At 39.4% G+C, this 27,051-nt stretch overlaps 1 protein-coding gene across 8 annotated transcripts in view; it reads left to right on the top strand.

Annotated features, from left to right (window-relative positions):
• tcf4 (transcription factor 4) overlaps nucleotides 1–27,051 on the top strand; it is a 606,468-nt gene that overhangs the window by 382,459 nt on the left and 196,958 nt on the right. For all 8 annotated transcript variants that reach the window (XM_060851162.1, XM_060851233.1, XM_060851285.1 and 5 more), the window contains one exon: nucleotides 4,054–4,103. In XM_060851162.1, the coding sequence (XP_060707145.1) occupies nucleotides 4,054–4,103 (50 nt within the window). The remainder of the gene's footprint in view (nucleotides 1–4,053; nucleotides 4,104–27,051) is intronic.

The raw sequence follows: 27,051 nt of genomic DNA, 5'->3' as shown, positions 1-27,051 counted from the left end.
GAATATCCACACTACACCTGCTTAAAGCACCTAGCAACATTAGGGTCCAGGCTGCTTTCTTGAAATGTTTTGAGGGGGTCTGGCCTGGTCTACCATAGTAATTAGAATTCTAACTCTGTTCCTAGTAGCTTGAGATTCACTCTTGTACTTCATGACATTACCATGAGCCACCAATCTTTTAAAGGATTATTTGCAACATTTCTCAGAGGAAACGTTAAAGCAAATACGTTTTGGTCTCAAAGTAGATTGTCAATAATTATTTTCATTTTTTTTGGCATTCTCTTGCTGAAAGTGATGTAAGATATGAAAGCAAAGATGTCAAGAAAGTGACAGAATTCAAGCCATGTGGATCACGTGTGCGTTATAACAATATCCTGTTTGTAAAACAACCAAATTCAGAGTATTATACTAAACTCAAATGTATCACAAAAGCCCTCTCCTCGACCTGCAGTATGCTTCACACAAACATTTGACCATAATTTAGGAGCGTGAGGAGCCATGCATCCCCTCGAGCCTGCTCCACCATTGAAAACTATCATGAATGATCTGCTTGCTTTCAAGTTCCACATTTCCATCCACCCTATAAACTTAGATTCCTTTGACTAATAAAATTCTATCTGTGCCTTTAAAAAATGTTAACTGACATGGCCTCCATTACCTTCTGAGGCAGAGTGTTCCAAAACAACACAATCCTCTGAGAGAAAATAAAATCTGCTTATCTTTGTCCTGAAAGGGTGAGCATCTACTTTAAAAATGTACCCTCTCATTCTGGACTGACCTAAAAGATGAAAAGTCATTTTCGTGTCCAACTTGTCAAGACTGTTCAGCATCACTCAAGTCACTCCTCACCCATAGAATCCCTATAGTGTGGAAGCAGGCCATTCGGCTCATTCAGATCACGCCAATCCTCCGAAAAAATCCCATCCAGACTCTATCCCCATAACCCTGCATTTCCCATGGCTAATGCACCTAGCCTGTACATCCCTGGACACTACAGTCACCTTAGCATGGCCAATCCACTTAACCTGTACATCTTTGAACTGTGGGAGGAAACCAGAGCACTCAAAGGAAACCCATGGCAGACATGGTGAGAATGTGCAAACTCCACACACAGTCGCTCAAGGGAGGAATCAAGCCTAGGTTCCTGGTGCTTAAGGCAGCTGTGCTAACCACTGAGCTACCATGCTGTCATGCAGAACGCTCCAAACATTTGAATATAAATTGGGCGCAAGCAAGTGCACTCTTCTGAACTCCAATTGAAATAAGCCCAGTCTGTATAATCTTTCCTCATAAAACAACCCACTATTCCATGTATTAATTTAGTAAACCTTTGGAAATAGTGAAATATTTTCAATGTCGCCTGAAAAGATTAAATAGGAGAGGAATTATCCATAACAGGACAATGTATGTAGCATGTGGAAGGGACCCATTTCTAACAAAGGATGTATATTTGTTTTCATAAAATACCTACAGCATGGAAACAGGCCATTTGGCCCTATAAATCCAACCTACCCTCCAAAGAGTATCCCACTCAGACCCATACCCCTACCCTATTACTCTACATTTCCCCTGACTACTGCGCCTAACCTACAAGTATCTGAACACTATGGGCAAATTAGCTTGGCTAATTCCCTAACCTTCATATGTTTGGACTGTGGGAGGAAAGCAGAGTACCCAGAAGAATCCCACGCAGATGTGCTGACCTTGGAGAGTTTTCAGAGGATGTTTACAAGAATGATCGCTGAGATTTCTGACTTCTCACATGAGGAACAGTTGAGAACTCTGGGTCTGTACTTGATTGAGTTGATAAGAATGGAGAGGATGTGATCTGATTAAAATATCTGATTAAGATTACTGAGAGGCCTGGATAGAGTGAATGTGGAGTTGATGTTTCCACTAGTCAGAGAGAGTAGGACCCAAAGGCACAGCCTCAGAGTAAGGGGATGACCCTTTACAACGGAGATGAAGAGGAATTACTTTAGCCAGAAGGTTGTTAATCTGTGGAACTCATTACCATATAGGACTGTGGAGGCTAGATTATTGCGTGTATTTAAGGCAGAGGTAGATATATTCTTAAGATAGATTGGTAAGGGGATCAAGGAATACAGAGAGAAGGCTGGAGAATGAGTTTGAGAAACAAATTAGCTATGACTGGATGACAAGGCAGACTGGTCTAAATCTGCTCCTACATTTTCTGGTCTTGTGCAGGCTTGTTTGCTGAATAATCTCATTTAAATCTACTTAAGATGAAAAAATATGGAATGACATCAGAGGCCTGAAGAACAAAGGTTAAACAATTTAACACTGGAATACAAACTTTGAGTTGACTTCATTTCTCAGCCAATAGTCATTCTTTATAAATATATACTTAGGAATTGCTGAGAATTATCCAGATTGTAAGATAATGAACCATGACAATAATTGCAAACTTGTTTTAGTTGAAATAGCACACAATTATGTTTATATCAATTGACTTTACATATTATATATGTATGGATGTTATAATTTACTTGATACATAACTCTGATACAATCCACATTTTGTTCTTAAGAAATAGAAACTGTCCATTAAACTAACAAGTTGAACCCTTTACTTGTGCATGTCACTGTCAAATATTTAGAAAGAGTGGTGGTCTTGCAACTAAAAGACTTTGAAGTTGGACCACAATATAAGACCATAAACCCCCCCATTGTCAAAAACTTAGGAAAATGATCATCAGTTTATAATGACCAGTGAAATTGACACTGACATGAATTACAGCAGTGCTTGAGAGGAGTGGCCACCTGTGAAGTACAGGCACGTGTTCACAGTTCCATCTGTGATTTACAGTTTTAATGAACCTGCCCTCTGAGATTGTTTCACATTATAACAGCAACATAAAAAGTGATGATATAGGGGTTGAGTGTTTTCAGATGCGATTTTAATTGACAGCCATGTGGAGGGGACCACCTGTGAATAAAGACCACTTTTTGTGGGAACCACGGGTGGTCACTTTGACAGGTTTAGCTGCATGTCCCATTATTCATTGGTGAATATCAGATGCAAGTTGTCAAAAATTATCAGGTGTTCCTATGGAGTTGCTGCTGATATTAATGCATGAAACCGTGAATATATGCTACTTAGCTAGATAGCACTATTTAACACGACAGGTCTTTTCTTATTACTGAAATTGATCTTGACTTTTAAGTTTCCCCTTCTATATTCAAATTTCATCTAACATGACCAGCATTCTTTGGTTAATTCAAAGCATATCACTTATTTTTCTGCTGACTTTACTCTGAAACCTTCCTTTCTGTTCAAATGTAAAGTTGGAAAAGTAGCTTTAGAATTGGAAAATTGCATTACCGTTATGTTTGTTTGCAAGTAGGGCTTTCACATCACTTGCGTGCTGCCATCTCCTGGACGACTCTCTGAAAAGGTCATGTACAAAGGAAACTAATGGGTAGGAGCTGTTGCTGATTGTTCCTTTGGTGGCTCGATTGTTAAAAATGCTGCCTGGAATGATCTTAAGCTATAGAAACCTAAAAGGGTTTAATCCACAATTTTGTTATTAGCTGACCCAAGCAAAGTGAACTTCGTTGTTAACCTTGGCAGGCCACGTCTGAAAAGGGGAATAATCAACCAGACTTCCCATAAAAACAGAAAGAACTGGAGAAACTCAGCATGTCTGCCAGTAATGGTGGAAAGAGAATTAATGTATCATGTCCAGTATGACTTCTTTGCAACTTCCTTTTCTGAGTGTTGTCTTACCCAGGAACTATGGGAATGCAGATATACAATAGTAATATGGTTTGATGCAACTATGACAGATCCACACTATAATGATTTGGTGAGATTCATTTTGGTCAGATACGTTTTTATGAAATACCCATTTGGGTGAGGTACATATGTATATTTCATATCTCCATTCATCTATATTCCAAAGCTTTGTACTCATCTGTGTAAAGACTGCCATTTCATTGATGTAATGGGAGGTAAAATTGGTAAGTAGATTTGACAAGCAGCCCTGATTAAAGGAGATGTTTGCTAACATGTTAACTTACTGATTTACAGAGATTCCACCGAAAAAGGTTAGGAAGGTTCCTCCAGGTTTGCCATCTTCAGTAAGTTCCATTGTTCAATTATCATGCTACTGTGTGTCAAAATATTGATGAGAGCATTTTGATGTGTTGTGCTTTGTATGAACAATCAGAAGTAAAGCCTTGTGTAACATGACTTCTTGTTGCTGCAACAGTAAAAACGCATTCTACTTTTTGGAAATCAGCTTGTATTAAAATAGTTTGTCAGTCACTTTTTTGCATAGCATCGTGTGACCTTTGAAGAACAAGAGAGATATTACCTGTCATTTTAAATTCAACCATTAACCATGTTGATAGGTTAGCAACCCACTTTGAAATTTATATAATTGTTGTAACTTCATTTTTTTCTGTCTTCAAAATGTGGCTACATTAATTTACTCCTTGGGCGAAAGCTATTAATGTCTATATTGCAGAGCCTATGTTAAAACTGAGCTTCAGTTTATGATTTACCCTTTTTTCCTAATAAATCAAATTATTTGATGCATTACTTATCTTGCATTTTTTCCCTCCTTTTTCAAACTTCCATTCTTTACATCATTAGGCTGTGTTTTCTTCTTATTATCTATGAATAGACAAATAAGATAGACCACCTGTTGAAGTACAATTCTAAAGAGCGGTTGCCCATTGGTATATCATTTTGATGGTCATTCATGTGAGAATCTTGGTGGCAAGTGTTGGAATATCACAGCCAAGGCTGATTTCTCATCCTGACCTCAGCAAACATACGTTCCCCAGCAGGTATCGCAGAAGGAAAGCTGGCATATATTTTCCCCCTCTGGTTGAATTTCAATGGTAGTAGACACCAAAGCATAACACACTATTGACATTCTTACCTGATCTGCAAACATATCAAAAATCAAAGCTAAATGTCACAAACTCTGATCTTTACAGTTCATTTGCTCTGTCACTTTTACGAACTGAGGAATTAAAACATTGTTTCAAGAATTTTGTCTTCATCTGTTTTGAGGGAGAAGAGCCAGTTATTTTTGTTATAACAAGAAACAGTATGGTGATTTACTTCTCATCACAGTAGAATGATTTATATCACGTTGTGTCTGGCAAATACTTGCTTTTTGAGTTAAGCCAATATTTGTAATTCACTTACTTTAGTGTTAAAACTGCCTGAACAAGAATTCTATCTCTTTTTTTTAATGAATGATGGTTACATTTAAACTTGTTTTACTTTTCAACAATTAATAACATGTTAACGGGGAAGACGGCTGCACTTTGGCACTGTGCTTAGAGGAAAATGCTCATTTGGCACTTATTAAATCTGTAAAGATACTAAAGTACTGTAGAAAGTTTTCAAAAGTAAAAGTTTATACAATTTGTAAAATATATAAAGAGCAATTAATGGGAATGCAGTGCTTGAAAGAATAGTGGTAAACTATGGTTGACCTCAGTACAGATGCTCTCATGGTGCAGTAAAAGCTTCCAAAAAATGAATTATAACCATTCATAACAGTAATACAAGTCGTTCCACCCGATATCTTTACAGACTCTTGAAGCATTAATTGACAATACGTGACTTTAGGCTGTTTGGCATATTGTAGTTAATCCTTGTCTTATACTGTGACCCATCGAAAAGCTACAGTGACCATGAGATCACTTTTTTTTCCACACTTCATAAAGTCAGGTATCCAACTGGGATAACTGGCAACGGCACTTTTTGTCGAGTTCTATCCTGTTTGTGCCTACACATATATAACCTGCAGTAACATGCCTCCAAGTAGTCAGTCTTTGACATTGATTGCATTCACCCAAAAGAGTGGAAATGTTTCTCTTAGTTCAGTATCACTTGTCAGCCTCTTGAGTTTGAGAGATTTTTTTTCCCTCCAGTTGTACAAGTTTAGTGTTTTAATGTATCATAAGATTTTGATCTATGCTAAGATCTCAGTTGAGTAAGTGATGGATATGATATTAATGCACCATAATATGATGTGGCATGGTATGGCAACTAATAGGACATGTGCTAGTTAGACTGGCCTTTGCACATTTTATATCTTGTTTAACATTTTAATTTTGTTTGCAGGGAAAGTTGCTGAAAGTCTTAAGTTAATGTCATCATATTTGTGGCAATTAGGTATCTGAGACCTGAGTCCAGTAAATACAGTATATTTCCTGTTATAGATCAAACCAGACTCCCTCAGAATATTTTAAGAAGGTAGCTTCGGCCGTATTTCAAAGGCAAATGTAATGTGCAGTGTTCCAGATGCAGTTTGACTGGTCTAACTACTCAACATGAAGCAAAACGCAATTTATCAAACACTATAGTCAAAATGCAACAAAAGAACTTAAAATAACTTAACTTTATTGAAAAACTTAACAGAATAATAGATACAGTAACTATTATTAATTAACTGCTCCAATATAGTTGCATCCTTGGCAAAAAGGCAAAGTCAGAAACAGATCATTCGCATGCAATCCAGCAGCAGAGCGAGAGAAAAATTATCAAGTGAAAACTCAGAAGGAGTAGCAGCTGGGAGATACTTAATGCAGCTTCCAACCCTGTTGAGATTCCAACAACAACTGCTGCTGAATCTCAAAGCTAAAAAAATAGAAACCCTGGTTTGTAGAGCTGACCACACCCATCGAAGCTGCTTCTATTGTTCCAACTTTAAACACAACTTGTGGGCCTCCCAAGCTGTTTACTTCGTGAACCTTCACCAGCTAGCTCATCGCCTCTACCTTAAAACCTCTCCAAAAAAAGGGACAAAATATGCTTCTTAAAGCCATAGAATAATCACAATCCTTAACCAGTTAGATTGAGAAGGCAGTGGGTGAATTTATTGTCAAATTAGATCTAGAAAGATTAGTAAAGAGAGGAAAGAACAAAGACTGGCAATGTCTTTTTTTAAAAACGTTAAAATTACCAATGAAAATACTTCAGCCTTGTAAGAGTTATTATTTCATAGGAAAGAATTTAAGTGGCTGGGGAAACGCGTATCACATTGTTAGAATATTATTTTGACCAAAACGGACAAGACCTAATGTTTCTGTATCTGAATCAAACTCTTAACATTTGCCTGTACCTATATTTTTGTTTATGCTGCTGTTTACCTATTATTTAGGTATCTATGCTATTTAACTATCTGACTTGCCTGTATGGCTGCAAGACGAAGCTTTTCACTGCGCCTCTGTACATATGACAATAAATTCAAATCAAGTTAATCTTGTACTTACTGTAAGGTTTCTGCACCTCCACACCCGCACTGGTAAGACAAATGTTGAGAGAACATATTTTGAAGCTTTTGTTACAGCAAAATGAAACAGAAGCTTTCAGATATTTGAGTTTACGTAGAAATGCGCTCCTCTCTTGAAGCTGATGTACCATTACCAAATGAGCAACTGTTGGTACTATTCTTTCTTAGACTTGGAGACGTTCTCACAGCTAGTGACAGATATGTAGACAAAGCATGTGATGAAATCTGTTTCCATAGCTATGTTTACCTGGAAATGGTCACTTGTCCATCACAAGAGACTGGAGTTTGAGGAGTACCACTCCCGATTAAGCATGCCTAATGCAGAGACTCTTCTGCTTTTATGCCCTACTACTTAGGTTGTTAGAAACACACTTCCTGCAGTCATCAGGTCTTGAAGTGAAATTTGAACCTCGAACTTGAGATGAAAGCCACCACTGCACCACGCTTTCTACCCTGGTACTGTTAGACTTAGTGTTGGTCTTCTCTGCAAAGTATGGTCCAAATCCAGGTGCATTTCCAACAATCACAGCAAATCCAAATTTGCTGACAATAAAGAGAAACATTGGGTTCGGCAAATGTTCAAATCCAAACACAACAAAGAAACAAAACTAATCCTTCATCCAGTTTAAGTTGCCTGACTTGGCTTTGTTGATCAGAGCCATGAAAGGAAACATGTCAGGCCGGTTGGCAACAAAACCTGTGGTGTCGAATATCATTGACTGTCAGTCAGTATACCAATGCTCTTCCAAGCTTGTTAGTTTCTGGAAAAAAAATCAATGCAGTTTATTTTGTTATTAAGCTATTAAATATTCATCACCCAGTGTCCACAGATTCTTAATCAGATCTCCTTTATTGAACCTCTCTTTAGCTTTCAGTTGACTGTGTTTGAGCCTGCAGAATGGGGAATACAAGATCGGTGTCGGAATCTTGCCAAGGAGGTTCTTTTACAACAAATGTCTCTGCTTAATTGATGAGCTCCATTGTTCATTTGAGTTGAAGTAAAGCATCACATCAAATCTTTGAATGGTATCGGATATACCTTGCCTACAAAGATTCTCAGTGAATTTAATTGAATGAGAATAATCATATTGAAAGTGAAATAATTTCGAAAGAGTGAGAGGATGGGGAGAAGGTTGAAAGACATTAATCATGTGGCATGTCTTGTATCCTATTAAAGTGCAGCAGGCAGCTATTGTTTTGTTTGTATTTCACCATCTTCGTTTGAATAAGGCCAGTGTCCAAGTGAAGCTTTGATGCCGTGAGTGGCAGAGGAATAGAGCTTCTTGATATTTGCCAGGCTAACAGCTGCCAGTGGAATTTTTGCAGGCTTCTGAATGGCTCTTTACTGGCCATCTGATCCAACAACTCAGTTTCGACAAGGATCAATGGCATTCGTGAATAGGAAAATCAAAATATCTGTCTCCAATCGATTGGATTGACGAATCCTCACTGAGACACACAGCCTAATTGGAAAATTTTGGGTTAGGTCACTAATTCAATGCAAAACCACATTCAAAACTTAATGATGGAACTGAGAAAGAGACTAACGAAAATGATTGTGGAGCAAGGTAAGTCAACAGCTTCTAGATGATCACATTTAACCATTCATATACTTACCCTGGATGATGATGTCCAATTTACTTAAGATAATGAGCAATAATTACAAAGAACAAAGCAAGTTTAGAGCCCAGAAATAGGCCCTTCGGCCCTCCAAGCCTGAGCCAATCCAAATCTACTGTCTAAACCTGTCGCCCAATTCCTAAGCGTCTGTGTCCCTTTGCTCCCCACCTACTCCTGTATCTGTCCAGACTCATCTTAAATGTATCTACCATGCCTGCCTCTATCACCTCTGCTGGTAACACGTTCCAGACGCCCACCACCCTCTGTGTGAAGTACTTGCTGTGTGTATCCTCCTTAAACTTTCCACCTCTCACCTTGAAAGCATGACCTCTCATTATTGAATCCTTCACCCTGGGAAAAAGCTTGTCACCCTGTCTATACCTGTCATGATTTTGTAAACCCCAATCTGGTCCCCCTTCAATCTCCTTTTCTCTAATGAAAATAAATCTAACCTAATCAACCTCTCTTCATAGCTCGCACCTTCCATACCAGGCAACATCCTCGTAAACCTTCTCTGCACTCTCTCCAAAGTGTCCGCATTCATTTGGTAATGTGGCGACCAGAACTGTACACAGTATTCTAAATGCAGCCGAACCAATATCTTTTACAATTTTAACATCACTTGCCAGCTCTTAAACTTAATACCCCGTCCAATGAAGGCAAGAATACTATATGCCTTCTTGACCACTCTATCCACTTGTGCAGCAACCTTCAGGGTACAACGGACCTGCACTCCCAGATCTCTCTGCTCATCAGCTTTTCCCAAGGCTCTACTGTTCATTGTATAATTTGCTCTAGAATTAGTCTTGCCCAACTGCATCACATCACATTTGTCTGGATTGAAATCCATCTGCCACTTTTCTGCTCAAGTCTCCAGTCTATCTATATCCTCCTGTATTCTTTGACAGTCCCTCATGCTTTCTGCTACTCCACCAATCTTCGTGTCGTCTGTAAACTTGCTGATCATACCAACAATGTCCTCTTCCAGATCATTTATGTATATTATGAACGGCAGTGGTCCCAATACTGACCCCTGTGGAACACCATTGGTCACCTTTCTCCATTTTGAGAAACTCCCTTCAACTACTACTCTCCGTCTCCTGTTGTTCAACCAGTTCTTTATCCACCTAGCGAGAACACCCTGCACACCATGTGACTTCACTTTCTCCATTAGTCTGCTATGGGGAACCTTCTCAAATGCCTTATTAAAGTCCACGTATATGACCTCAACAGGCCTTCCTTCATCTATCAACTTGGTCACTCAAAGAACTCTATTAACTTGATAAGGCAAAATCTCCCCCGCACAAAACCATGTTGCCTATCACTGATAAGCCCATTCCTTTCTAAATATAAATAGATCCTATCCCTCAGTACCCTCTCCAGCAACTAAACGATGTGGGACACAAACAAAGAGTGCATTAGCATGAGCTGCTGATTAAAGCAACAAGAGTGGGATTCGAACACACACCTGCAAAGTACAATAGGTTAGCAGTACATCGCCTTAACCTCTCAGCCACCTAATCACCACACTCTTCCTATTGTAAAAACGTGGGACAATGCTTTATTTTAGTTTTCAATATATTTGATTGTTCATGGCCAGTTTGAGTTCTTGGTGTATTAATCCTTGGGGTAATCTATAATCTTATACACAGTTCAAACTTGTATTGCTAAATCTCTCATAGAATCATACAGCGCAGAAACTGACCGTTCGGTCCAACTTGTCCATGTTGACCAGGCTTCCCAAACTAAACTGATAGATCTCACAGTGTTCATCATATTTATTTAAGTTAACAGACAATGAGTTTACTTGACAGAAATACAGTTGTGTACACTGACGAACAAAGTTTATCTTTCATTCAAAATACAGTTACAGTTTGAAAGAATATTTATTTTGGGAGAATATTCGTTTTTTCCCTTTTTACATACATGTAACAATGAAAGCAACATTGTCTTTAAGGTTAAAAACAAGAAGTGTTGGAAATATTCAGCAGGTAAGGCAAAACTATGGAGAATAACAGTTAATGGATCAGGTTGAGATGACCCTTTATCAGAACAAATTTTGAAAGTCATTGTTTCACTCCACATATGCTGTCTAACCTGTGGAGTATTTCCAGCATTTATTATTCTAGTTTCAGATTTCTAGTATCCTCAGTAATTTACATTGTTATTTCAGCTATGTGAAATTGTCAGTAAACACAGATGTTCCAAAGTGTTTTGTGAAGGAAGAAAATAAGCACCAAATAGAGGTGTTGGATTAACATAGATAAAAACTCATGACCAAAAAATGTTTCGGCAAATTGGACCAGTTGGAAAAATGACTAATTCAGGGTGCACGTCCAGGGACTAAGGTAAAGGAGTTTAAGACTCTCCATCTCCCACTAGAAAGCCACATTATTCCAAATGAAACCACCATCAATTATAAAGCAAACATCATTAAGCGATTGAGATGTAAACCAGCATCATAAAAAGCTTGGAATATATAAATCAATTAAGCAGAGATATTAAGTGTAGAAAAGCCTCCTTAGCAAGTTTTTGGCAAAGGTCTTTCCTTTTCAACAGGTTTAAACACAGTAAACTAAAACATGAGCTTTTTGGCCAAAACTGATATTCAGTGTGGGATATATGGCTAAAAACCTGTGGACATTGGTTGATGGGTAGTGAATTGACTGGTTTATAAATATCCATTTTAACATTTAACATCTGACTGATATTGAAAGTTCAGCGCCAGGCAGTTTTTAGTCTTATGAAAGTCACTCTTAAAGCAGTGTTTAATTTAATTGAGGTGCTTAGTTAACTTAATTAACTTTAAGCTCATGAAGTATATACCAGAAGGTCAAGTTGAAAAGGGATGCCAGAGTTTGAACGAGAGAAGGCAAAATCAGATGTAATGGTGTTACAGTTAAATGAAGGTAATTATGAGGGCATGAGAGAGGAACTGACAAAAATAGACTGGAAGCAGACCCTAGCAGGGAAGACAGTAGAGCAAAAATGGCAGGAGTTTGTGGGTATAATTGAGGACACTGTACAGAGGTTCATCACCAAGAAAAGAAAGATTATCTGGGGAGGGATTAGACAGCCATGGCTGACAAAGGAAGTCAGGAAATATATTAAAGAGAAAGAGAGATCCTATAAAGTGGCCAAGAACACTGGGAAATCAGAAGATTGGGAAGACTACAAAAACAAACAGAGGATAACAAAGAGAGAAATAAGGTAGGAGAGGATCAAATATGAATGTAGGTTAGCCAGTAATATTAGAAATGATAGTAAAAGTTTCTTTTTACATAAGAAACAAACGACAGGCAAAAGTAGACATTGGGCCACTTCAAACTGATGCTGGAAGCCTAGTGATGGGAGATAAGGAAATAGCAGGAGAACTTAACAAGTACTTTGCGTCAGTTTTCACAGTGGAAGAAATGAGTAAGATCCCAACAATTAAAGGGAGTCAGGGGGCTGAGTTGAGTGTGGTTGCCATTACAAAAGAGAAAGTGCTAGAAAACTAAAAGGTCTTAAAATTGATAAATCTCCTGGACCCGATGGGATACATCCTAGAGTTCTGAGAGAGGTGGCTGAGGAAATTGTGGAGGCATTGGTTGAGATCTTTCAAGAGTCACTGGAGTCAGGGAAAGTCCGGATGTACCCCCTTGTTCAAGAAAGGATCAAGACAAAAGATGGAAAATTATAGGTCAATTAACCTAACCTCGGTTGTTGGTAAAATTCTAGAATCCATCGTTAAGGATGAGGTTTCTAAATTCTTGGAAGAGCAGAGTCTGATTAGAACAAGTCAACATGGATTTAGTAAGGGGAGGTCGTGCCTGACAAACCTGTTGGAATTCTTTGAAGAGGTGACTAGGTTAGACCAGGGAAACCCAGTGGATGTGGTCTATCTAGACTTTCAAAAGGCCTTTGATAAGGTGCAACACTGGAGGCTGCTGAGCAAGGTGAGGGCCCATGGTGTTCGAGGTGAGCTACTGGTATGGATTGAGGATTGGCTGTTTGACAGAAGGCAGAGAGTTGGGATAAAAGGTTCTTTTTCGGAATGGCAGCCGGTGACGAGCGGTGTCCACAGGGTTCAGTGTTGGGGCCGCAGCTTTTCACATTAATGATCTGGATGAAGGGACTGGGGGCATTCTAGCGAAGTTTGCCGATGGTACGAAGTTAGGTGGACAGGCAGGTAGTACTGAGGAAGTGGGGAGGCTGCAGAAGTTTGGGAGAGTGGTCCAGGAAATGGCTGATGGAATTCAATGTGAGCAAATGCGAGGTCTTGCACTTTGGAAAAAAGAATAAAAGCATAGACTATTTTCTAAACGGTGAGAAAATTCGTAAAGCCAAAGTACAAAGGGATCTGGGAGTGCTAGTCGAGGATTCTCTAAAAGTAAACATGCAGGTTGAGTTCGTGATTAAGAAAGCGAATGCAATGTTATCACATATCTTAAGAGGGTTGGAATATAAAAGCACCGCTGTGCTACTGAGACTTTATAAAGCTCTGGTTAGGCCCCATTTGGAGTACTGTGTCCAGTTTTGGGCCCCACACCTCAGGAAGGACATACTGGCACTGGAACGTGTCCAGCAGAGATTCACACGGATGATCCCTGGAATGGTTGGTCTAACATACGAGGAACGGCTGAGGATCCTGGGATTCTATTCATTGGAGTTTAGAAGATTAAGGGGAGACTTAATAGAAACTTCCAAGATAATACATGGCTTGGATAGGGTGGATGCTAGGAAATTTTTTCCGTTAGGCAAGGAGACTAGGACCCGTGGACACAGCCTTAGAATTAGACGGGGTCAATTCAGAACAGAAATGCAGAGACATTTCTTCAGCCAGAGAGTGGTGTGCCTGTGGAATTCATTGCCGCCGAATGCAGTGGAGGCCGGGACGCTAAATGTCTTCAAGGCAGAGATTGATAGATTCTTGATGTCTCGAGGAATTAAGGGCTACGGGGAGAACGCAGGTAAGTGGAATTGAAATGCTCATCAGCCATGATTGAATGGCGGAGTGGACACGATGGGCCGAATGGCCTTCCTTCCACTCCCATGTCTTATGGTCTTATAGTAGTTCAATCATTGGGCAATGCAAAGATTCTTCAGATTCATCTGTATCTCAGAAAGTGAAACATTATTCTTCAGGAATTTTAAAATAGTGTTCATCTGTTGTCATTTATGCAGTTTACATAATAGACTCTGCTATCAATTGTAACCATTAAGATGTGTAACATAGGAGAGATGTGAAATTTTTCCCCTTTTTCTCAACTAACCTATCCAAGATGTTTTTCTTAGGAGGACTGTTTTACATAGAAAATAGGAGCAGGAGTAGGCCATTTGGCCCTTTTGAGCCTGCTCCGTCATTCAGTGTAATCATGGCTGAATGTACAACTCAATGGCCTGTTTCTGCTTTTCCCCCATATTCTTTTAGCCCCAGTTCAGTTCAAAGTCCATATCCTTAGACTGTGACCTCTGGTTTTGGACTCTCCTGCCATCCGGAACATCTTTTGTCCATCTGTCTTGTTTCAATTTGTTAAGAAGATCTGTTAGAATTTCATAGGTTTCTATGAGATTCTCTATGTCACTCTTCTGAATTCCAGTCAATATAGTCCTAACAATTCTCCTCACATCAGTCCCGCCACACAATATTCCAGGTATGGTCTCACCAAGGCCCTGTAAATTTGCAGCAAGACATCCCTGCTGCTTTACTTGATTCTTCTTGCAATGAAGGCCAACATACCATTTGCCTTCTTTATTGCCTGCTGGACTGCCTGCATACCTTCAGCAACTGGTGTCTCCCTCTCTCTCTCAATTTATAGCCATTCAGATAATAATCTGCTTTCATATTTTAATACCAAAGTGGATAACCTCAAATCAATTAAATGATCCTGCATCTGCTCTGCATTTACCCACTCAGCTTGTCCAAATCACACTGAAGTATCACTGCATCATCTTCAGAGCTCACCCTCCCACCTAGCATCTGCAACTTTGGAGATATTACATTTTGTTCCCTCGTCTAAATCATCAATGTATATTGTGAATGGCTAGTATGCTGGCACTAATCCCTTTCACTAATGCCATTCAGAAAAAGACCCATTCATTTTTGCTTTTGTTTCCTGTTTGGCCACCAGTTTTTTAAAATCTATCTCAATGCACTACCTCCAACATCATGTGCTTTAATTTTACACACTAATCTCTTATGTGGGATTTTGTCAAAGGCCTTCTAAAATGCCAACTAAACCACATCCAATAGCTCCACCTCATCAACTCTACTAGTTATATCCTTGAAGAATTCCAATACGTCTTCCTATGTGACCACAGAACCAAAGAATGTACTTTGCTGGTCAGGCATTTCTTTGTTCCCCATTATAAATTCCCTGGTTTCTGACTGAAAGGGACCTCCATTGATCTTCAACGAATTTTTTTCTACATAACTAATACAAACATTTATTATCAGATTTTAGGTTCCCCCATAAGCTTACTCTCATACTCTACTTTTCCATTCTTAACCAATCCTTTTGTCCTCCTCTGCTGAATTCTAAGCTGCCCCTAACCCTTGGGTCTGTAGAATTTACCGGCAAATTTATTTGCTTCTTTCTTAGATATAATATTCTCTTCAATTTCCCCTGAAAGGCATGATTGCACACTTTTTCCATTTCACTTTTACACAAGACAAGAATTAACAATTGTTGCAGCTCACCCATGAGCCCTTCAAACGTTTGCCAGTGCCTTTCCACCATCATCCGTCTAAGTAATATTCCCTGATATATCTTAGCCAACTCATGCCTCATACCATTATAGCTTCCTCTATTTACATTCAGGATCCTTGTCTCAGAATCAACTACATCACTCTCAATATTGACAGAGATTTCTGTCATATTATGGTTGTTCATGTCTTTTATAACTAGGTTGCCAACTATTCTTTCCTCCTTGTACAATGCCAAGTGTAAAGTGCATTGTTCTCTGGTTGGTCCAGAAGGCTATCCTGTATGCACTCCAGAAATTCCCCGTCTATGGTAATGTTACTAGTTTGATTTACCCAATCTATATGTAGATTGAAGTCATTCATAATGACAGATTTCTTTTGTTGCATATTGTCTGTAATTTCCTGTGTAATGTCATTCCCAACATCAACTGGACATTTCATGGGTCTGTTATCAATCCCCACTGATGTTTTTTGCTCCTTAGTGTTTCTCAGCTCTATCCATACAGTTTCCACATCAGCGCTAATATTCTGCCTCACAATTGCATTAATTTCCTGTTTAACCAGCAATGCAACTTTATTTTTTTCTTTGTCCTTTTTAAATATTGAATATCCCTGGGTATTCAGTTCCCGTCACTGATCACCCTGCAGCTATGTCTCTTTAAACCTGACAATATCATATCTGTTTTCATCTATTTATGGGGTTAATTCATACATTTTATTGCCAGTGATGTCCTCATTAAAGCACGAAGCTTAAAAGCTTTTCTTACTAATATTACTTGTCCTGTTCCTATTATTTTTCACTGAATCTCTGTTTGATTCTGGCTCTTGATTTCTCTGCCTATCATTTTTAGAGTCGTAGAGATGTACAGCATGGATACAGATCCTTCGGTCCAACCTGTCCATGCTGTCCAGATAACCCAACCCAATCTAGTTCCACCTGCCAGTACCTGGCCCATAACCCTCCAAACACTTCCTATTCATATGCCCATCCAAATGCCTCTTAAATGTTGCAATTGTACCAGCCTCCACCACTTCCTCTGGCAGCTCATACTATAAATATACCACTCTCTGTGAAAAAGTTGCCGCAGAGGTCTCTTTTATATCTTTCCCCTCTCACCCTAAACCTATGCCCTCTAGATCTGGACTCCCCGACCCCAGGGAAAAGATTTTGCCTATTTATCCTATCCATGCCCCTCATAATTTTGTAAACCTCTATAAGGTCACCCCTCAGCCTCTGACGTTCCAGGGAAAACAGCCCCGTCTGTTCAGGCTCTCCCTACAGCTCAAATCCTTCAACCCTGGCAACATCCTTGTAAATCTTTTCTGAACCCTTTCAAGTTTCACAACATCTTTCCGATACGAAGGAGACCAGAATTGCATGCAGTATTCCAACAGTGGCCTAACCAATGTCCTGTACAGCCGCAACATGACCTCCCAACTCCTGTACTCAATGCTCTGACCAATAAAGGAAAGCATACCAAAGGCCTTCTTCACTATCCCATCTATCTGTAACTCCTCTTTCTTTTGTTTTTGTCCTCGATTTTCCCTTCCTCTGACTCCTTGCATAGGTTTCCAATGCCCCTACCAGTTAAATGTTAAAGCTTCCCCAACTATTCTAGCAACTATGTGAATGCAGGAGGTATGGTTAGTCAGCTTGTAAACTGCGCGTATATTGGTGGTGTGGTGGGCAATGAAAAAGGTTATCTCAGAGTATGCCAGGACCTTGATCAAATGGGCCAAAGAGTGGCAGATGGAGTTCAATTTGGAAAAATATTAGGTATTGCATTTTGGTAAGGCAAATCAGGGCAGGATTTGTATAGTTAATGATAAAGCCCTTGGGGATGTTGCTGAATAAAGAGACCTGGGGTGCAGGTGTATAATTCCTTGAAAGCGCAATTGTAGGTAGGAAGTGGTGTTTGGCCTGCCTTCATTGGTAAGTTCATTGAGTATAGGAGTTGGGACATCATGTTGCAACTGTACAGGATTTTGTAATACTGCTTTCAATTCTGATCTCCCTGCTATAGGAAAGATGTTGTTAAACTTGAAAGCGTTCAGAAAAGGTTTACAAGGATGTTGCCAGGATTGGACGCTTTGAGCTATAGAGAGAAGCTGAATAGGCTGCGGCTTTTATCCCTGGAGCGGAGACTGAGGGGTGACTTCACAGAAGTTTATAAAATCTTCAGGGGCATGATAGGATGAATAGCCAAGTTCTTTTTTCCCAGGTTAGGGGACATAGGTTTACTGTGAGAGAGGAGTGATTTAAAAGAGACCCGAGGGGCAGCTTTTTAATGCAGAGGGTGGTGCATGTGTGGAATGAGCTGTGAGAGGAAGTGGCGGAGGCTGGTACACTTGCACCATTTTGAAAGATATTTGGATAGGGGCGTAAATAGAAAGGACTTAGAGGGATATTGTCCAAATCCTAGCAAATAGGGCCAGATCAATTTAGGATATTTGGTTAGCATGGATGAAATAGACTGAATGGTCTGTTTTTTGTGCTGTAACCCAGTCTGTGACATTAGTTCTAGTCCTGTTCAGGTGTAGCCTGTCCAGTCTTTACTGCTTCCACCTCCTCCAGCCATGGTCCCAATGCCCCCTGGAATCTGAAACACTCCCCCATGTACCATCTCTTCAGCCACATATTCAATGAGTGCTGTGAATTTTATGAATAGACTGAAGACAGGCCTCATTGTAATTTTAAATCTAAGCAAAGGATAATTAATTATTGGCACTGCACCCAGAATGTAATTGTAACAAGCACATGTGCAGACATGCAAGAAAGATGGTTCTAAAGGTGCAGCATCCACTTACCTCACATTCTGAAACTCCATATTATTCCATTTCTTCTGGGCCTCATTGTAGGCCTGGAAATTCCCTTTTGGTTCACCGAAGAAGAATGAAAGTCAGAGGCCTCTGGTGATGAATTTACAATATTGTACTGCAGAATTCTGGCCTTTTTATGTCAAAGGATATGGCTGTACCCTGTAGTCAAATTTATAATCTGCAGTTACACAAATGTTCCACTTCTCTGCCTGTGTTGACTTTTCTTGAGGTAGGGTTTTTGTGATCTTTCTGGGTGAGATTGTACCCTCTCTGATGTTGGTCCCAGGCCGACTTGCTGTATCCTGTCCTTGGAATAATAAGATGTTTGCTATCATTTGCTCGTTTTGATTACATGACCACAGACTCAATACACCCATTGCTCCCCTAAATGATTTGATGACAAGCCATTGTCACACAATGGAGAATGATTGGCACCCATTCACGCTTCCTCAGCATGGGGTGGGTTTTTCACGTTCGTCCTTGTTAGATTTCAAGGTTCCGGGCACCAAGTGTCTCTGTGAATGTTCAAACAATACTTAACTGTAAATTCCACAATGTATGTGTCCTTATAATTTTCCTGATGTCTCTTCAGTCTTGAGGTTTCTAGAACTTATTCGGACATGAGTTATTCCTTGTCTGTATAGAAAACACAGAATCATCTGACCCTCTGGAGTCCATTTTGTAAAAAGTAATTTGTCCATATTCCATGCTGCATTTAAAAGTATTCAACTTCCTGAAAATTTTGATAGGCATGATGCATGCTTATTGCCCAATAATTTGAAATAAAGCAGGTAAGTCCTAAAATTCCAGATATTGTGCATTTTTTAAACAAAAAGTCTTCGGTCTGTCATGTTCCCCAAATCTTTGAAATCCCTACATAACAGACAAGTTACAAGGTTTACATGGCAGCTGTTATTTTAATGATCAGTTACTCAGGTCACAACCTTGGTAAAAATCTAGCAATTATGTTGTCCAACACACCGTTTCAGTTTTCAATCGGATGGACCTTTTCAGTGAACCTGAAGAATTCCCATTTGGAAGTGTTTCAAAATATCATATTTGTGCAATCCAGGGTCAAGCTGTTTCAGGTCTAGAATTACTAGTGGAGAAACATTTCCAGATATCTGAAGCAAAGTTGGCACACTTCAGGTTGGGTCACAGATTAATTTCAGTAGTCTGCCTCAAAGCAGAGTGTCTTTATTATCAGCCTAACTGCAACATTCATGTTGAAATTGTTGCAACAGATTGCTTGACTAAATGTCTGGTATGTTAGATGATGTCGGGGTTGAGAGTAGAGTACTGGAAAAACACAGCAGGTCAAGCAGTATCCGAGGAGCAGCACAATCGGAGTTTCATGCAAGAGCCCTTCCTCAGGAATGAGGCTTGTGAGCCAATGAGAGGGGCTGGGGTAAGGGGGACATTGTAATTGAATTGTTTTGCAATGGAGGTTGCTCAGTAGTTGAGGCAGAGACACATGTTCTTTGGACCTGCATATTCTTGGTTTAAGACAGGAAATGGACATTTGTTTAACAAGGGGTGAGGAAGCACAAAAACTGGTTAGAATTTGATCTTACTCCTAAATGCTCTTCAATATTTTTGTTTAAGCAAGTGTCCAAATGACCACCACCTAGCAGAAAGCAATTTCTATTCTTAAACTGCACTGGTCTAAAAATAGTATGTTTATTCTTCCTGAAAGTTCATAATGTGTGTCCTGCTGCTGACATTATTCCCAACTCCATTGTTTAACCCATTCATATGTTGACTTTCACTGAATACTTCTGCTGTCTTCATCGCTCCAGAAGAGCTCTATTGTATTCACTGGTGTAGATGTCAAGATTTCTGATGCTCTTCTGCACATTAGACACTTTCATCATCATGAGGTGGGCAGTTCTTTCCACCATACGAAGCAAAACACCGAGGAGCAAGAGGAGCTCCTTGGATAACCTTATTTTGCCTGGGCTGTCCATGAAGAGTGGATTTGAGTGGAAGAATAATAATTGCAACTCCTTTTATCATTTATCAATACTTTGTCATTAGAAATGTAGCATCTGCTTAACTAAAGTGAAATGATTAAAATCACCCAATATGTTTTCTTGGTCAAATTTATAAATGAAATCAAGGCACATTGTACTAACATATGGGCGGCACAGTGGTAGCACTGCTGCCTCACAGCGTCAGAGATCCGGGTTCAATTCCCGCCTCAGGTGACTGACTCTGTGGAGTTTGCACGTTCTCCCTGTGTCTGTATGGGTTTTCTCCGGGTGCTCCAGTTTCCTCCCACAGTCCAATGATGTGTGGGTCAGGTGAATTGGCCATGCTAAATTGCCCATAGTGTTAGGAAAGAGGTAAATGTCGGGGTATGGGTGGGTTGCGCTTCGGCGGGTCGGTGTGGACTTGTTGGGCCGAAGGGCCTGTTTCCACACTGTAGGTAATCTAATCTAATAAAATAGTAATTCTTCTGGAATCATGCGTGCCTGAATTACAGTCTTCTATCAGTTGTAACAACTTTGCTAATACAAGCAGCTTTGGCTTAGAAAGCCTGACTGTACCTCTCAATATTGGTTGACAACAGGCAATAACAAGACCTTTAACAGAATGGCAATGATGGGAGCACACATGCTCCATGGCACCACTAATGCTTCCCCTTACTATTGTTTCAGCAATCCAGTAAATGTAATGATGGCATGTGTACTGTTGCTAAGCCCCTTTGTACACAGTTTTCCATGATCATGATGGCAGTAAGCTGACCCCACATGACAGCATTTTGCCCTTCCACAGACTGGTTGCACTGGTGGCTCAAAATTATCATTAGGCACAGCTCATGGTTGGCTCCATATGTTGTGAACAGAGTTTGTCAACATGGTTGTGGCAGAAAGGATGGGGTCAGTGTGGATTCACTGATCTTGAACAATTATGTGAGGCCATTAAGTATCTTGGAGCTTTGCACATAGGTCCTTATGGCTTGACTTAATCTGAGATTTTTGCTTTCACTTTTTTTTTAACAATGTGACTGGAGAGTCTCCCAGCTACCAAATAGTACAGAACATCTCTCCCACTCTACACTTCTTCCATCGAGACCTTCCTGACAATAGCTGAAAGCTTTGAAGCCTGCCTGTTCCTCACTGTTTTATAGAACAAGTTTAACTTCAGGCACAACTCTCAGCAAGTGTTCCGACCACAATACATCTTCCCTTAATAATGAGTGGGCTAGCTTTAAGTGATGCATAGAATCCGTGACTCGTCCCTTACTGCTGTTAATAAAAAAAAATCAGTGAAATCTGGCATCTATTTTAATTCATTCACAGGATGTGGGTATTGCTGTCTGGACCAGCATTTATGAACCATCTCAAATTGCCTGGTAGGATATTAAGATTCAACCACACTATTATGGGTTGAGAATCCGGGTGAGGATGACCGATTTCCTACCCTACAGGACATTAGTGAACCAGATCAGTTTTTCTGACAGTGGTTTCATGGTCACCATTGAACTCCTAATTCCATATTATTATTGAATTTTGCTATGGTGGGATTCAAACTCAGGTCCCCAGAATATTGCCTGGGTCTTTGGATTAATGGTCTAGCCATAACACCGCTAGGCCAATGCTTCCTCATCCATACATGCATGTATGCAGAAATAATTATAATGAACAGGGAAAATGAAATTGGTGTGTTGCTGACATTTCAACAAGTAGGCATAAGTTACTGTAATTGCACAATGGATTTCCCATAACCACTTTTAATAACAATTCAGATTAGCACAAGAGATCTGATTGTCCATGACCCTGCAATTTCAATCGTGCAAGGAAGGCCACTTTGGCTTCTGAAGACCCTTAAACTACTATGTTGGGAAATGGTTCATTAGTATGTGATGTATGTTCAGTGCACATGGGAGGGAATGGGTAACATTGGGCCAATGATTACCAAAGCCTTCTATCTGTGGAATTTTCCACATGATATTTCTCATTCTATTGTAGACTAATTGATAGAAATGATTCCCTGATCGTTGTATTATGCAGTCAGCAGTGTGCCAGAAGTCTTTGGACAGAAGTAGACCTTGCTGTATCATTGTCAAACAATTCTTATTTGCCCATTGATGGTACAATTCTGAAAAATTCTGCAACTTCTTTGATTCCTTGGTAAACTTCCTATTGTGCAATGTTCAGAATTAATTCTTTAGATGAAATCTCCTAACTGGCTTGTAATAGCTTAGTATAACTTATTTGCATTTGTATTATTCATTCATGGGATATGGGCATTTCTGACTAGATGAGAATTTGTTGCCTATCCTTAATTGCCTCTAAGAAAATGGCAGTAAGGTGCCTTTTAGATATACCCACAAGTGCTTTAGGGAGGGAGATTCTGGACTTGCACCCTTCTCGATTAATAGAGATCTCATGCTCTAATTGTTCTGCTATCCTGAATGATTTGTTTATGTGTATTTCCTGATCACTTTATTCCTGCAATCTTTCCATGTTCCTATCCTTTTTTGTTCTTTTTATAGAGTAAGTTGCATTCTGTTTTAATCCTAAGCCATATCTGTAACGTGCCCTTGTGTGAACTTTGCTCCTTGCGCATTAAAGCTGTCCAATGGACTAATTCCTTGGCTTTTTACTTACTACTGAACTTAAATTCCCATGTAGTCATGACATCCTTTCCACTGTATCCTTCCTAATTATTCTATTTTTTTTGTCACACCCGATTTGTTAAAATCCAATTACATTTGTCTTTTTTGTTCATTGTTTCAAGCAGAGATTTTGTCCATTTGATTTCTTGACTTAAGAGGAAAATTCTAGGTTTTATTTTCTGTCACCTCAAGAAATAGAATATTTTAGTTCAAAAAAGCAGAGCCACCCTTTGAAAATCTGCCAATACCTTTAGGAATGTTAATTTTTTAAATATTAAAATATTTTATGAATTATCAAGACTGTTGAGTTCAAATGATATGTGAAACTAGTACAAAAATATACTTGTGAACTATTTTTGTTTATTTTATTTTCAGGTCTAGTTAGTATTACCAGGATTATCCCTTCAGCTTGTATTACAAATTCTTCAGATATCATTTTGCTTAAATTCTAAAAATAATAATGAAAAATAATATCAGGAAGCTGCTAGCTTCTCAGGATGTATACATTTGCATAGATTGCTATCTACGGTTCATGACAGTGGTTTATTGGCTTAAAAATATCTGTGGTTTTGTCACACTATGTGACAAACTGTATTTGACAGTCTGATAGTAGTAATGTATTTTTGTAGCTGTTTCTCATTCCTCACAAATCACTGCAGCTTCCAATATCCCTTTCTGCACAAACACTTCTGCAATTGGCTGTGTGTCAGACCGACATATTTCACTTTTCTGAAGGTGTAATTTGGTGATTTCATTGTACACAGGATCAATATCTCATATACGTGAAGGTTAAAATAATTTCAATTTGTACATGGGGAATAGCATTCTTGATGTTTAGTTGGCATTGTATCAACATTTTAATATAAATATATCAGCAGTAATTTTGTCCAGAAGCTGAACTGGTCATAGTATAGGTAATAAAAGGTGAAATGTTTATCCAGTGTGAAGAAAAGTCTGGAATATAAAATAAAATAAATAGAACTAACAATGAATTTCAGCTTACTGTAACCGGTTCTAAAACAACACTTTCTGAGCTATGGTGATATCATACTGACCATGTGTCCAATGGTTGAATTTAATGCATCAGGGTAAAAATAAAGATCCCCCATTTATTCCAGGAAACAGGAAGGAGGGATAACAAAGGACGGGATGAGAAGTCAAAGTTGTGTGTGATCTTCACGACATTTCAAAAGATGGTAATATAATGCAGGTCATTGTTGATCTCCTCACCTGACATCTAAATATACAAACTGTAAAAGGTTATCACTGGAACGTATTACAGCTTCCCTCTCTTGTCAAGTGCCACAGAAACTTGAGATCATTTAGAGTCCCAGAGTCACATAACATTGAAGCAGACCCTTCAACCTAATTTGTCCATGCTAACCAGTCCGCTTTAGTCCCATTTTCCTGTGGTTGGCCCATATTCATTTACACCTTTGTTTTCCACATACCTGTCCAAATATCCTCTAAATGTAACTGTACTCCCCTCTGAGCCTCACATTCTCTTGAAATCCTTATTGGATTATTTGTGACTATCTTTTATTCATGGTGTTTAATTTTGGGCTAAATTTCCTAATAAGTATCTAGGTGATAAACATATTCCATGACGGTTTCCCTATTTTACTAGCGTCTACATGACTTTCTTATGCGGGACATTGGTAATGTCTGAACTCAAAACAAAGATGTGGAAATAATCTGCATGAATTGTGTGGGTTGGAGAGACATGAAAGTCTGTTGTGCATTAACAATTTGGGCCAGATTTTCTGAGGAGTGGCAATGTCAGGCAGATTGTCACTCTGCTCCTTAGTGACTGAAAGAGATTGGCATTTCTGTTCATGACTACTTCAGAAATACAGGGATTTGCTACCATTCTGACAGCTTCCTTGTAGCTTTGAACAGTCAGGCAAAGGTAATCTATGTCCCCTATATCACAGGAGCCTGTGTCACAGACAACCACTTTAAGAGCTGTTGTAAAATATTAAGAACGTGTGAACTTACAGTGCCAAGTAGGTAGGGAATAGAGTACCAGAGGGATGGGTGCCAGGTTGATAGATGCTAGGTGGATAGATGACAGGTAAGTAGAGTTACAAGATGCAAATTCTCAACAGGGCCAGCTAAGTGTTGGATTAATAAGGATAGATCAGAATGGAGTGGAGATATGGGTTCCAGCAGAGAGCAAGGATTGGTATCTGATCCCAGGGTGTATGGGAAATCATGGAAAGGGGTGGGATTGAGTCCGATGGTGGGTCAAGATTATTAGGGTTGGAGGGGAGGGTCCAGATTGGGGATCAGAAAGTCAAGTTTGACAGAAGAAAGTGTTGATCCAGAGATGGAATGGGGAGGGACAGGGTTGTTGAGTTCATAGTGAGAGGTGTCCCTGGATACAGAGGCTGGGAAGGTGTGTCAGTGGTGTTGGAGGTTGGAGATTGGGGTGTAGGATCCTGGGGGGAGAGGATATATTGGGTAAGGATCTGGGAATTGAGAGTGTTAACTTGGGGTGAGTTAAATAGTTATTCAGAAATTAGGCATTTAATACTCTAACTTTTGCTGAGCTATGATTTATTAACTACAATGGAACCCTCTGAATTCTCCAGTTTGTATAGATACTTTCAGAGGATTCCAGGTATAAGGGAATTGCTCAGCGGAATTTTCAAATTCTTGGGAAAATTTCTTTGCAGTTTGCTACGATGGGATTCCGCTAGGTCCCCACAACTCTGACCTAAACTTCAGAAAAGATTATCTGAGACTAAAATCTGGGCTTTTGCGTCTGAGGTGATTTATCCTATAATTATCACATAAAATTATTATATGGAATGTTTGGCAAATTTTAGTGATTCAGCAACATAACCTGTCAACAATTGTTTTCAGATTATACGACTGCAATGTAATATTTCGCATATAGGTATGAATCATCGCAGTCCACTTAATAAGAACAATTGAAACACAGTAGGTATCTATCATAACTAAGTTAATAAATGGCAATGCTCATTTTTTTTTTCAAAACATGGTTTTCTCTTCTGGGGACTCATTCATGCTAAACGGAGTGAGCTTGAGTGGAGCTCTTGCCGCAAAGCCTGCTGTCTCTTACGGCTGGTGTTGAAGTAACACAGAACTTAATTGGTATCAACCCAGGAGCTCCCTGTCACTGTCAAATGGATGGGAGTATAAGTGCAATGAAATGGGACTGATGTGGCTCAAAATCGATACAGAAAGATTATTTGATAGCTATCATGGGAGAATCTGGCATGGTTCTGTGATAATTGTGACAAAGGTTGAAACATTCTCGCTTCATGTGTTGCACAAGGCAGCAACTGACACTTTTTAAGCTGCAAACCTAAAGCAATCACTGACTGATGTACCGTGACTGATGGTAACCCCTTTATGCAATTAAGACCCTTGTCTTGGACAATACAGATGTTTTTTTTCTTATATTAAGAGGGTTATTGCATGCAGTCACAATACTTGTCTTTTGTTTCACTTTGATTAATGTGCTGGGTGACTGTATGACTGGGCTTGTGAGCAACTTTTTTGTGGTCTTCATCATTGCTTTTTAAAGTGAACTGTAACAAATTTTGTTGGGATATGTATTGACAATTTTGATACTGCTCAGACAGTAAAGTGTCTGCTTTGCCCTGTTCTCTGATTCTGCCATTGTTTTCTCTCCTTTTTCAACTTTGGCTGAATACTATTTCTTATGTTTCTCAATCGAACAAAATGCTGAGGGATGTGGGTGTAGTCACTGAAGACCTGACAAATTAACAGTGTTTTAACGTGGCGTAATTAAAGACTTGCATAAGCAATGTGCTTGCTTTCGAGGCTGATTCCAGCTGTGAAGAAAAACTGTGAAAAACTAAGCTGAGCCTGGATTTATGATACGAATAAAGAGCAAAAAAACCTAAAGCTAAGAAAAGAAGCTACAGACTAATTTGTGAGGGTGCTGCATGATCTGTGCCAGACCTGAACTCCCAATGTGGCAGATGTAACTCCTGACTTTAAAGGTGGAGAAAGAACAAATTG

The sequence above is a fragment of the Hemiscyllium ocellatum genome, chromosome 1, assembly GCF_020745735.1.
Source record: "Hemiscyllium ocellatum isolate sHemOce1 chromosome 1, sHemOce1.pat.X.cur, whole genome shotgun sequence".
In the NCBI taxonomy this organism is placed as follows: domain Eukaryota; kingdom Metazoa; phylum Chordata; class Chondrichthyes; order Orectolobiformes; family Hemiscylliidae; genus Hemiscyllium; species Hemiscyllium ocellatum.
This window is presented reverse-complemented; position numbering and strand designations above follow the sequence as displayed.